Source organism: Tursiops truncatus, chromosome 3 (assembly GCF_011762595.2).
Source record: "Tursiops truncatus isolate mTurTru1 chromosome 3, mTurTru1.mat.Y, whole genome shotgun sequence".
NCBI lineage: Eukaryota > Metazoa > Chordata > Mammalia > Artiodactyla > Delphinidae > Tursiops > Tursiops truncatus.
Genome location: NC_047036.1, coordinates 161,365,755 through 161,379,554, shown reverse-complemented (window position 1 = coordinate 161,379,554; position 13,800 = coordinate 161,365,755). Strand labels below are relative to the sequence as shown.

Sequence of the window (13,800 nt, the reverse complement as noted above, 5' to 3'; positions counted from 1 at the left end):
TCTGAAATTCCATAATTACAACGGGATATTTAATATACCCTCTCAGGAAATGAAAAACACAGTTATTTCCTAGCAGATGAGTGCTTGTTTCTAATAAATATTTCTAAGAAAAAGCTACAAAAGCACTCATTACAGAAATTAATGCACATGCTTTGAATCATATACAATCAAAGAGAACTGAAAACATATTCAGGGATTACACTCAGATGTGAGTAAAAGGAAACACTGAGAATCTGCCTGATATGAGGAAGGTGCTGATTCTACATGGAAGGACTGGGTCTGAGCAGTCACTGCACAGTGAAGAACAGGAACAAACTCACAGGCAGTTCTTTTGGACTGCAACACAAAGGGGAATCAGGAGCACAAAGTCAACAGCAGTTATTAACAGACCAAGGTGTTATTACAAATTAGAGCTTATATGAATACAGTCTAGAGAACAGTGTTCAGAGGATATTCTCAACCACGACAGTCTAAATTTCCTGCCAGACGGACACAGTGGGCTTGCAGGAAAATCCAAACTGTGCTGAATCTTCCATGTTGAACTTTGGAAAACGCTGTGGAAGCCTACAGCTCTGATCAAATGGAAGTCAAACTGTCTGTGGTGGTTTTGAGGATATTCTCTTTTTTTCCAGTTTTATTGAGAAATAATTGACATACAGCAGTGTATAAATTTAAAGTGTACAGTATGATTTAACTTATATACATCGTGAAAGGATTATCACAATAAGGTTAGTGAACATCCTTCACTTCATATAGATACAAAATTTTAAAGAAATAGAAAAAATTATTTTCCTTTTGATGAGAACTCTTAGGATTTACTCTCTTTAACAACTTTCTCATGTTGTACATTACATCCCTAGTACTAATTATTTTATAACAAAGTGTGTACCTTTTGACTGTCTTCCTTCAATTTCCCCTTCCCCCCACACCCTGCCTCTGGTAATCAGAAATCTGATCTCTTTATGAGTTTGTTTTTGAAATATAAATGACCTACAACACTATTAGTTCCTGTTACACAACATGGTGTTTCGATATTCCTATACATTTCAATATGATCACTAATATAAGTTTAGTTACAATCTCTCACCATACAAAGATATAATTATTGACTATATTTCCCACACCTTACACTTCATACCTGTGACTCATTTTGCAACTCTAAGTTTGCACCTCTTCGTCTCCCTCACCTATTTCTTTCCTCCCCTACCTCTTCTCCCTTTGCCAACTACCTGTTTGACACAGTATCTGTAACTCTGTTTCTGTTTTGCTATGTTTGTTCGTTTGTTTTGTTTTTTAGATTCCAAAAGTAAGTGAAATTATACAGTATTTGTCTTTCTCTGTCAGACTTATTTCACTTAGGATAATACCTTCTAGGCCCATGCACAATGTTGCAAATGGCAAAATTTCATTCTCTTTTATGGTTGAGTAATATTCCATGATATATTATAATATAAATATATACAATTAATATGGATTAGATTGGTCCTTTTGGGACTGTAATTCCTGAACCTGGATGTCTGTTTCCTTACCAGGTTACGGAAGTTCTTGGCTATTATGTCTTCAAATATGTCTCCCGTCCATTTTCTCTCCTTTCTTTCTGGGACTCCTATAATGAGAATGTTAGTATGCTTCTTGTTGTCTCAGAAGTCTCAAACTGTCATTTAAAAAAACTTCTTTTTCCTTATTTTCTGTTCAGATTGAGTGATTTCCACTACTCTGTCTTCCAGTTGCTGATTCATTCCTCTGTATCATCTAATCTACTACTGATTCTTTCTAGTGTATTTAAAAGTATCACTTATTGTATTCTTCAACTGTTTGGTTCTTTGTATTTTTTAAATTTTTGTTAAAAATGACAAATTTCTCACTCTGTTCACCCATTCTTCTCCCAAGTTCTTTGAGCATCTTTATGATCATTACCTTGAACAAGCAGATTGCTTATTTCTGCTTCCTTAGTTCTACTTCTGGGGTTTTATCTTGTTCCTTGTTTGGAACATATTCCTGTCACCTCACTTTGCCTAATTTGCTTTTTAAATTTCTATGTATTTGGCACATTGCTTGTTTCCAGACGTTGCAGAAGTGGCCTTTTGTAGGAGACGTCCTATGTGTGCCAGCAGTGCTCTCTCCTCTGGACACCAGAGGTATATGCTCTAGGTGTGCCCCCTACGTGGGTCCTTCTCGTGCAGTGGGCTGACTAGGTGTGGCTGCCCCTTGGTCCACTTGGTTGCCAGGTCCTGCCTTGTGGGGAGGTTGCTGACTGTTGGTAGGTAGGGTCAGGACATGAGGTGGCTGGCTATAGAGCCCCAGGGGGTCTGAGGGCCAGTGCTGGCCCACTGGTGGGTGGAGCTAGTTTCCAGGGTGGGAGGTCATGGGCTCGGGACCCCCAAATCTACTGTCAGCCTGGTGGTGACTGGGGCCAAATCCCAGGGTGGCTGGCTGAAGGGTCCAAGGTGTCTTAGAGTTGGTAGGTGGGGCTGAGGCCCAGGGGGTCCTGGGGTTAATGCCAGCTCACTGGTGGGTGGAGCCAGATCCTGAGGTCTTTGGCTACAGTAAGCTGGGGGTCTCAGAGTTGGTGTCAGCCCACTGGTGAGCAGGGCTTATTTCTGTCACAGACGGCTACAAGGTCTGGGGTGTCCCAAAGCTGGTACTGGCCCACTGGTGAATGGGGCTGGATCCTGGTGTAGGCCCACTGGTATATTGGGTTGGGCCCCAACAGCTGGCTGTGGGGCCTCAGGGGTCCCAGAGGCAGTGCCAGGGCAACTGGGGTCTCAATGTATCTTAAGGCAGCTGGCCATATGGTGAGTGGGCCAGCTGCATCCCCACCTGGCTAGCTGCTTGGCCTGAGGTATCCCAATACTGGTGCCAACAGGCTGGTGGGTAGCGCAGGTCTCTTGTGCTAATAAGCTAGAAGGACAATTCCAAAACCACACTTGTCAGAACCAGTATCCTTGTGGACAGCCCCAAAAGGGCTGTCACAGTGTCTATGTCCCAAGAGTAAACACCAGTTGCCTCCTGCTTTTCTAGGAGTCTCTCCAAGATCAGCAGGTGGGTCAAACCTAGGCTCCTTTCAAATTACTGCTTTTGCCCTGGATTTTGGAGCACATGAGATGTTATGTGCATCCCTGAAGAGTGGAGTCTCTATTTCCTACAGCCCTCTGACTATCCTGAAAGTAAGCCCTGCTGGTCTTCAAAGCCAAATGTTCTGGGGGCTTGTCTTTCCAGTGCAGGGCCCTTAGGCTGGGGAGCAAGATGTGGGGTTTGGACACCCTCGCTCCTTGGGACAACTTCTGCAATTGTAATTATCCTCCTGTTTGTGGGTAATGGGTCTTGACTGTAACATTTCTCCACACTTCCTACTGGTTTCATTGTGGGTCCTTCCTCCTATCTTTACTTGTAGAAGATCTTTTCTGCTAGTGTTCAGGTCTTTCTCATCAATAGTTGCTTGGGAAACAGTTGTAATTTTGATGTGCCCATGGGAGGAGGTGAGCTCAGTGTCTTCCTACTCCACTGTCTTGGACTCTCTTCAGTTTTGAGAATATTCCTGACTGGCAGAGCAAAAAATGAGGAAAATGAGCTGGAAGCAAGTGTCTGCAAAGGCCCTATGCTTCTTGTGTGTCTCTTTCCATACAAGTGGCTCCAAAATCTACCTAATCCTATTTCACATCTGCATTTCAAGTTACCTGTAAATTAGGCTTTGGTGAATTCTAACATGGGGCCATAAAAGCAACAGAGTCTAGAAAATGTAATTCACAACATTACTCACATTGACGTAACAGAGTCAAAAAGGGTCATCTCCAACTCTAAATTTTATTGTCCTCTCACAGGTCTCTCTCTCTTTTTTTTTTTCAGTACGTGGGCCTCTCACTGCCGTGGCCTCTCCCGTCACGGAGCACAGGCCCCGAACATGCAGGCCCAGTGGCCATTGCTCATGGGCCCAGCCGCTCCGTGGCATGTGGGACCCTCCTGGACGGGGGCACGAACCTGTGTCCCCTGCATTGGCAGGTGGACCCTCAACCACTGCGCCACCAGGGAAGCCCTCACAGGTCTCTCTTAATGCAAATTCCATAGCCCAAATCCCAGCCAGAAGGAATGACAAGTAACAAAGGACAAAAGATGAAAACAATAATTCACATGAGAGTATATGATGAACTTTGCATACTTACAAATATATGCCAACTCATTGTTAGCAAAGAAATGGAATAAAGCTCTTCAGGCCAATGAAAAGTTAGTTTTCTCTTAAGAAGTAAAGGTGGAATATGTATATAATGTATAAGGGATGTTGAGTACTTGCCGCAGGAGGCCAGTACAATAAACAAACAAGTACCAAAGTGTCATTTTTCAGTGTTCTCTTATTTGCAGAAGAGTATTATATAAAAATTAACCCCACTTACATATTAGAAGTGCACTTCAATTCACCCATGGATCAAAGAGTCTTCAAAATAAAAACAAAAATTTTACTGAGTAAAGGATAAAATTACCTATTAAACTTAGGAACAATTGCCTAAAGAGTACCTACAGAATTATCTTACCTCAATATTTACTTGCAGAAGTAAGTACTACTCCATACTACAGATAATAATTTTAAGAATGTGCCACTGATAAGAACAATGTATGTTTAAAGTTTATAACACTTCTTCCATACTGTAACTTTGAGTATTCTACATGAATTAATTTGTACCAGGCTTACCCATATTACTTACATTAACATGAGTTTTTTCCAGTGCAGTTTTCACATGACTACAAAAATATGTGTTTCAACTGAATAGTTTGTCTTACTTTTCAGTTACTTGGTATCTATCCAGTGTACATTCTCACATGGTTTTGTAAGGATGTAGGGCAAATGAAGGTTTTCATATATTGTTTATATTTAACAGAATTCTCTCTAGAGTGAGTTCTCTCCCAAGAAAATGGGACTGAAAACTTCCCCAATTCCTCATGCTTACATGGTGTGCACCGTCTTGTGTCCTTAAAATGTTGTGTGATAAAGGCTTTCCAATATTCCTTACGTTCAGTTTCTGGTAAGAGTTCTTTCACATATTTGAACATAATAGGAATTGTTGAGGGCTTTACCATACATTTTGCATTCACAGGGTTTCTCTCCAGTGTGAATTCTTTTTTTGTATTCAAAATGAACTGGGACTACTGAAGGTTCTCCTACATTCCTGACATTCATAGGCCTACTTTCCATTATGAGGATTTTCATGGTTTTGAACAGAACTGGGACAATCGAAGGCTTTCGTATAATTTTCACATTCGTGTGGTTTCGCTCCAGTGTGTTCTTTCATGATTTCATAATGAACTGAAAAAAATCGAAGGCCTTCCCACATTCCTTACACTATTAGGTCCATCTCCAGTGTGCTTCACCACATGTCTTGGAATTTTAGTGACAGAACTGAAGGCTTTCCCAAGCGCTACTCTCCAATATGAGTTCTTTCATGGTTTCGTAAAGAACGGAGATGACTGAAGGCTTTACTACAATTCTTACATTCATACGGTTTCTCTCCAGTGTGAGTTCTTTCATGGTTTTGTAATGAACTGGGACAATCGAAGGGTTTCCCACATTTCTTACATGTATAAGATCCAACTCCAGTGTGCTTTATCATGTGTAAATGAAATTTTGAGAGAAAAATGAATGCTTTCCCACATTCCTTACATTCATAAGGTTTCTCTCCACTATGAGTCCTTTCATGACTTCGAAGGGAACTGAGATAACTGACGGCTTTACCACATTGTTTACATTGATAGGGTTTCTCCCCAGTATGACTTCTTTCATGTTTTTGAAGGAAACTGGGATAACTGAAGGCTTTACCACATTCCTTACATGCATGAGGTTTCTCTCCAGTATGAGTTCTTTCATGTCTTCGAAGGGACCTAGGAGTACTGAAGGTTTTACAACATCCCTTACATTCATAGGGCTTTTCTACACTGTGAATCCTTTCATGACTTTGAAAGTAATTGGGACAATCAAAGACTTTCCCATACTCCTTACATTTATAAGGTCCATCTCCAGTGTGCTTCATCACGTGTCTTTGAAATTTGATGAGAGAACTGAAGGCTTTCTCACATTCTTTACATTCATAAGGTTTCTCTCCACCATGACTTCTTTCATGTTTTTGACAGGAATTTTGACAACTGAAGGCTTTACCACATTTTTTACATTCATAAGGCTTTTCTCCACTGTGTCTCCTTTCATGGCTTTGAAAGGATCTGGGACAACTGAAGGCTTTACCACATTGCCTACACTCATAGGGTTTCTCTCCACTATGACTTTTTTCATGTCTGCGAATGGAAGTGGGCCAATTGAAAGTTTTCCCACATTGTTTACATTTATAAGGCTTCTCTCCTGTGTGAGTCCTTACATGTATTTGAAATGAACTGGGAGTAATGAATGCTTTCTTACATTCCTTACATTTATAAGGTCCATCTCCAGAGTGACTTATCATGTGTGCTCGAAGGCTTGAGAGAAAAATAAAACCTTTTCCACAATCCTTACATTCATAGGGTTTCTCTCCAGTATGATTTCTTTCATGTTTTCGAAGAGAACTGGAATAACTGAATGCTTTACTACATCTTTTACATTCATAGAATTTCTTTCCATTGTGATTTCTTTCATGGTTTTGTAATCCTACACGGGAAATAAAAGCTTTACCACATTGCTTACATTCATAGGGTTTCTCTCCTGTGTGAGTCCTTTCATGTGTTTGAAAAGTTCGACGATATCTAAAGGCTTTTCCACATTGTTTACATTGATAGGGTTTCTCTCCCATGTGGGTTTTTTCATGTATTTGTAGTGCACTTAAAAAAGTAAAGACTTTCCCACATTCCTTACATTTATAAGGAGCATCTCCAGTGTGTGTTATCATGTGTCTCCGAAAGGTTGTGAGCCACTTAAAGGGTTTCCCACATTCCTTACATTTATAAGGAGTATCTCCAGTGTGCGTTATCATGTGTCTTTGAAAGGTTGTAAGCCACATAAAGGATTTCCCACATTCTTTACATTCATAGGGCTTTTCTCCTGTATGAATCCTTTTATGTGTTTGAAAGGATGTGCGAAAACGAAAAGCTTTCCCACATTCCTTACATTTATAGTTCTCCTGTCCACTGTGTTTTCTTTCATGTTTTTCAAAACACTGAAGATAACTGAAGGCTTTACCACATTCCTTACATTTATATGGCTTCTCTTCATATTTCTGATACTCATACAGTTTGTGCCCACTATGACGGTTGATATGCCTATTAAGGGATGAATGATGCATAAAGACTTTTCCACATGCACTGCATTCATGTAGTTTCACTCCAGTAGTTTTCTTCTTCAGACTGAGTTTTGGAATAAGGCTGAAGTTTCCTGCACATTGACTACCCTCTTTACTTTCACAGAGTCTCTCTACAACATGACTTCTGTAAAAAATGAGAATCACGTTAGTAATGATTTCTTTACCAACAATTTAATATTAGTAGGATATTTGAACTACATTTTTATGATCTATAGCAAAACTGTAGGTTATCTCCCTTGTCTGAATTGTTTTTGATTGAATATAAGAAATGCCCTGCAAGAAGACTTCACTCTTGGAATTATCAAAACACTGATATTCACATACAGGGCTTGTTAATACTGTTTCCAAGAGAACTATTTTCCAAACACTAAATATCTATGTCACATATTAGAAAGTATTTGGGGGAAAGTTTTTCTGAGAATAAATAAATGTCAAGCAGGCATTATGTGTTTAGGTCCCTTCTTTTAAAATTTCATCACGTACCAGGACCCTCATATAAGGCACTACTTTCTGTTGTGAGTGTGACTTACCTTAGTTTTCTCCCCTGGTTTTTGTACTGATCTTCAATGTCATGATCCTCCCATTTTTTCCCTAAATTGCAGATGCAGAAAAACGATTTCAAAATATTAGAAATTATAGAACAATCATTAGATTCTATATTCATTGTTGGTTGCGACCAGGCCTAGTTTATATACCAACATCCTCCCTTCCACATAGGACATCTTAGAAGACCATCAATGAGCAAGAAACATTTGTTCCCTAATTGACAAAGTAAAGGAAAGCTGTCACCCTTACCTACTGAGGCCAGGTTTCTGAAGGTTTCCCGCATCACATCTCTGTAGAGTTTCTTCTGTGAAGGATTCAGTAAAGCCCACTCCTCCAGGGTGAAATTCACAGCCACATCTTCAAAGGCTACCGAGTCCTAAAATATCCCAAATATGTGTATAGTAGGATGAATGACACTGACAGGACTAGAAATCTATACACCATTTTTGTTTTGTTTTGTTTTGTGTTTATTTTTGGCTGCTTTGGGTCTTCCTCTAGTTGCAGCAAGCAGGGGCTACTCTTCATTGCAGCGTGCAGGCTTCCCATTGTGGTGGCTTCTCTTGTTGCAGAGCACAGGCTCTAGGCGCGTGGGCTTCAGTAGTCGTGGCACGCGGGCTCTAGAGTGCAGGCTCAGTAGTTGTGCCGCACAGGCTTAGTTGCTCCATGGCACGTGGGATCTTCCTGGGCCAGGGATCGAACCCGTGTCCCCTGAATTGGCAGGCAGTTTCTTAACTGCTGTGCCACAAGGGAAGCCATATACACTATTTATATGAAGGTTATGTATGATCCTGTCATATCCAAACATTTATTCTATGACTTGATCATCAGGAACTTACTCTGTCTCTACTTCCTCACAAATTTAGCAGCATAATGAACATGGAAATATTTACTCTGATCACATTACATCTCATTTCTCACTAACAGCAGGGTCCAGAACATGTTGGGAAATGACAGACATGATATACAAATGAAACGAATGTTACCATTTTAAGACCATCAATGCCTTGTGAGGAAAAACTCTTTCATCTCCTTCCTTTTTACATACCATTTATAGCACTTATGAGGCAGAGGGCCAAATCTGCACAAACTTTTATGAATAAGAACATAGTGCTGAACTGGAAGCTTTTTCTTCTATTCCCATCACCAAACAAGAGTCCAAGAAAACTGTAAAACTTTTAATAGGATCCAGCTGGCCAATTTGTCCGTAAAGTAATCCAGGCCTTTATAAGTAGTCAGATGTAGATGACAGAAAAAAAAATATTCTTGTGGGGAAATAGTGCTGTTAACTTGTGCAATATTTACCACAGATTCAGTTTTTCCTTTCTCTTTGTTTGATCTGATGCACTAGAAAGTTAATTGGCGCCTACAGTTAATTGGCGCAGACAGTAGGAAGACAGCATGAAAACACAGACCACAAAATTCCTATAGTCATGTGCCTCAGGGCTGCTTAAGAGGCATACATAGGCACACAGAGTGAGACAATATGCCAGAATAGCTCTTTATGGCAGATCTAAAACACAGTGCCCTGTGCCTTTCTAACCTTGAGGAACAGATTAAGAGTTGTAGATGGCAAGTGCATTCACTGAAAATCACAAGGGTTTGATGGTGAATCTGCCCAAAAGTATGAAATACACAAAGGATTCAACAGTGCTTTCCTCCTAAAGAACATAAAATCTCCATTTTCAAATTGCAGGAGGAAGTTATTTCCTGACCAGCCACTCTAGAGGCTGCCCTGCCAACTTCTCTAATTTCCAAGCTCCCACAAGGTTTACAGGAACATGACAGCTTGACCCCTGGGGATAGGAATCCCTTTGCTGATGACAGCACACATTGCCAATAGTGTATGAAAGGTTTTATTACCTAAATAATTGAGGTATCTGAGGAAAGTAAGGCAGGCCTCTCCAGAGCTTTCAAGAAATGGCTTCACAAGCAAGGAAAGGTAATTGGACTTTTTAAAAACTGAAGTTAGGGGCTGGGTTAGGATGAGGGTTCACACACAAGAGCAGGATCTTAAGAGGATTGAATCTCTTGCCACTGCCAATGGAAGAAGGACTAAGGCTTTCTGATCACTTTGTATAGATGTGGGTAAAAGTGTAAAGAGGATGAATGAGGTTTTAAAGCAGTCAGCAATCACCAAAAATTGAAGACAGAGACTTACAGGTTCTAATCTGGCATTTAAGAAACTTAGAAGTCATCATTCCTGGCCTCAAAGAAAAAAAATGAAAAAAACTTGAACAAGTCTTCTTAGACCCATCAGAGCATTGAGGTCACAGGCAAAACACTCTCTCTAAAACTGGGAAAGAAGAAATAAAGATGGCATGTAAAAATAAGCACCAGGGACTTCCCTGGTGGTCCAGTGGTTAAGACTTCACCTTCCAATGTAGGGGGTGCAGGTTTGATCCCTGGTTGGGGAGCTAAGATCCCATGTGCCTCGCAGCCAAAAAACCTAAACATAAAAATAGAAATAATATCATAACAAAATTCAATAAAGACTTTAAAAAATGTCCACATCAAAAAAAGTAATAATAATAAAAAATACCAAATACTCTGTTCTTAACAAGGCCTGTACTGAAAACAATATATTTCACCAGAGGCTAACACAAAGCCAAAAAAACAAAAACAAAACAAACAAAATAGAACACAATATCCATGAACTGTACAATGACAGGTTTAAAATACACAAAATGGGAATATCTGGAAAAAAAAAGATACACAGAAAGGAACAGAAAAAATGAAGTAATAATTATTGAGATTTTCCTAAAATTAATCATAAATGGCATGCTGTAGATCCAAAAAGCTTAAAGAACACTAAACGTCAAAAATGCATACCAAGGCTTCCCTAGTGGTGCAGTGGTTGAGAGTCCGCCTGCCGATGCAGTGGACACGGGTTCGTGCCCCGGTCCAGGAAGATCCCACATGCTGTGGAGCGGCTAGGCCTGTGAGCCATGGCCTCTGAGCCTGCACGTCCGGAGTCTGCGCGTCCAGAGCCTGTGCTCCGCAAGGGGAGAGGCCACAACAGTGAGAGGCCCGTGTACCGCAAAAAAAAAAAAAAAAAAAAAAAAAAAAATGCATACCAAGTATATCATATTCTAACTAGAGAAAAATCAAAGAGAAAGAGAATATAGTGAAAAAAAGCCAGAGGGGAAACCCACCTTACTTATAGAGAAAAACGATTAGAATTAAATCAGACTTCTTTTCAGAAACCATGCAAGCAGGAAGAGAGCAGAGTGAAATATTTAAATTTTTGAAAGAAAAAACTACTCTTCTACTTTTCAAAACCAAAAGCTGGTCCGCAGAAAATATTAATTATAATAAAATTGACTGACGTCTAGTCAAGATAACGGAGAAGAGAAGGCAAAACAGAAATAATATCAGAAATGAAAGAAGGGGGAAATGAACATAAAAAGATTTGATACAATTCAACATCCATTTATGGTAACAAACTAATAATAGAAGGGAACTCTCTGTCCTTGAGAAAAATATCTACAGGACACCTGCAGCTAACATCATACTTAGATACAACACCAAAAACAAACAAACAAACCATGAAGGGAAAAAATGATAAGTCTCACTTTATTAAAAGGAAAATTCCTGTGCTGGGAAAGTGTTAAGAGAATGAAAAGACAAGTCACAGACTAGGAGAATGTCTTTGTAACACACATATCTGATAAATGACTGGTATCCAGAATATACATAGAATTCTTGGGGACTTCCCTAGTGGTGCAGTGGATAAGACTCTGTGCTCCCAATGCAGGGGGCCCGAGTTTGATCCCTGGTCAGGGCACTAGATTCCAAATGCATGCCATAATTAAGAGTTCACATGCCACAACTAAGGAGCCCGTGTACCGCAACTAAGGAGCCCTGGAGCCACAACTAAGAAGTCCTGGAGCCACAACTAAGAAGCCCATGTGCCACAACTAAGGAGCCCATGAGCTGCAACTAAGACCCAGTGCAACCAAATAAATAAATAATTTTTTAAAAAACCCCAAACAAAATATATATATATATATATATATATATATATATATATATATAATTCTTAAAACTCAACAGTAAGAAGACAAACAACTCAATTAAAAGTGGGAAAAAGATCTGAATAGACACCACACCAAACAAGATATACAGATGGGAAATAAGCAATATGAAAACATGCTCAACAAATGTCTTTGGGAAATTATAAAAAAAACAACAATGATATGTCACTACACACTTATCAAATGGCTAAATTCAAAACACTCAGAACACCAGATATTAGTGAAGATGTGAAGCTGCTGGTAATCCTCATTCCTTGGTGGTGGGAATGAAATTTGGTATGCCTACATTGGAAGATAAGAATTTTCCATCGATACTTAATATACTCTTATACGTATAGTAAGATCCAGCAATCACATTCCTTGGTAGAGACCTAAATTAGACTCTACCAAGCCTACACATGAATGTTTCTAGGTGTTTTATTCATAATGGGCAAGAGTTAGAGTTAAGCATGATGTCCTTCAAGAGTCGAATGGCTAAACAATCAGTGTCATTCCCACTGTAATAAGATGAAATATTGTTCAGTGAAAAAATGAAATGAGGTATCAAGCCATGAAAACACATGAAGGAATCTTAAAAGTACATTGCTAAGTGAAAGAAGCCAATCTGACAAGGCAACACAAGATTCCAAGTATTGGACATTCCGGAAAAGACATTATTATGAGCCAGAAAAAGATCTTTGGTTCTGAAGGATTTGGGGGTTGAAGGGAGAGATGAATGAATAGATGAAGCATAAGGGACTTTGAAGGAACTGATACTACTCTACAGGACAGAGAAATGATGGATACGTTTCAATAAACATTTACCAAAACCCATAGATCCTATAACACAAAGAGTCATTGATAATAAAAACTGTGGACTTTAGTGCATCACTATTGGTTCAGTAATTGTTATAAATGTACTGTGGTAATACAAGATGTATAAAACAGTGCAAACTGTGTGGATGCAGAGGGGTTATGTGGGAACTACTAAGGAAAAGAATTACAGGACCACAATATTCAAGAGATAAAGGAATCCAAAGGAAAGAAAAGCAAATATTTGAATCAGCTGAGATAAGCACACTGCTTCCCTACCGTTCAAAACGAAAATCCACATTCAGAAAGTTAAATACATTCTTAAAATTGTGGTGCAGACACTCCCAACTGAGATAGAACCCCTAGAAGTGAGTCAGTCCCTGGTGAAGAAGGGTAGGGACCCAAAATAAACTCTGGCAGCTGCACATACTCTTCTCTTGCCTGGCCACGTGCGAGCCCTTCCTCTCCCAGGCTTCCATTCTCACAAGTGAGGAATTTCTCAGCAGGTTCCCACCCAAATGAACTCCCAAATTCATAAACCCTTTGTCAAGGAGACAGAACACCAACCTCCATAGACTTTCCTGTGCACAAATTACACTGAATGCGCCAACATTATGGATGCAACACTTAGGCATACATCTGCACCTGAAGAAACCACTATTACAACTGCAGAAAGAAATCACCGTGTCTCCTCCACCTACCCAGGTGCACTTGAACCCCCATCTTTCCAGGGCTCTGCACCTTCTCTCAGCATAAAGGCTCCTTCTGTAGTGGGTGTGAGCAGGTGAGAAAACCTACAAGGAGAGGTTCCCCAGGAAGAACCAATTGGCCTTCGCTTCTACCTCTCTGTGCACGCTCAGAGAGGGCCTTGGTTTGGCTCACCCACCACAGGCCATATTCAACACTGGAGTTACTTGGCACCACTATTACATTTTAATGACACAAACACACTGACCAATCCAGCAAATTCACTCAGACTCAGTGTTTATGTGGAAAGGAGGAAAGAAAACTGGAACGTACTTTACTAGTTCAACCAGAAAATCCCAAATATATATTCCTTTCAGCAAAGAAGATGTCAGTTAATTATTATTTCATGGCAAGACTTGTAATTAATTAATCATACTTGAACACTTCTGGTTTGCAAGTCTAAACCCTGG

At 39.9% G+C, this 13,800-nt stretch overlaps 1 protein-coding gene across 5 annotated transcripts in view; it reads right to left on the bottom strand.

Annotated features, from left to right (window-relative positions):
• Window positions 1-602: 602 nt before the first annotated feature.
• The window catches only part of LOC101322171 (uncharacterized), a 41,636-nt gene continuing 28,438 nt past the window's right edge, over window positions 603-13,800 (bottom strand). For 4 of the 5 annotated variants that reach the window (XM_073803147.1, XM_073803145.1, XM_073803144.1 and 1 more), the window contains 3 exons: window positions 8,067-8,193; window positions 7,802-7,862; window positions 603-7,395 (listed from right to left, as the gene is read on the bottom strand). In XM_073803147.1, the coding sequence (XP_073659248.1) occupies window positions 5,409-7,395; window positions 7,802-7,862; window positions 8,067-8,100 (2,082 nt within the window). In that variant the 5' untranslated portion in view covers window positions 8,101-8,193 and the 3' untranslated portion in view covers window positions 603-5,408. Of the gene's footprint in view, window positions 7,396-7,801; window positions 7,863-8,066; window positions 10,264-13,800 lie in introns of all 5 variants that reach the window. The other variant, XM_073803146.1, reaches the window with a different exon arrangement.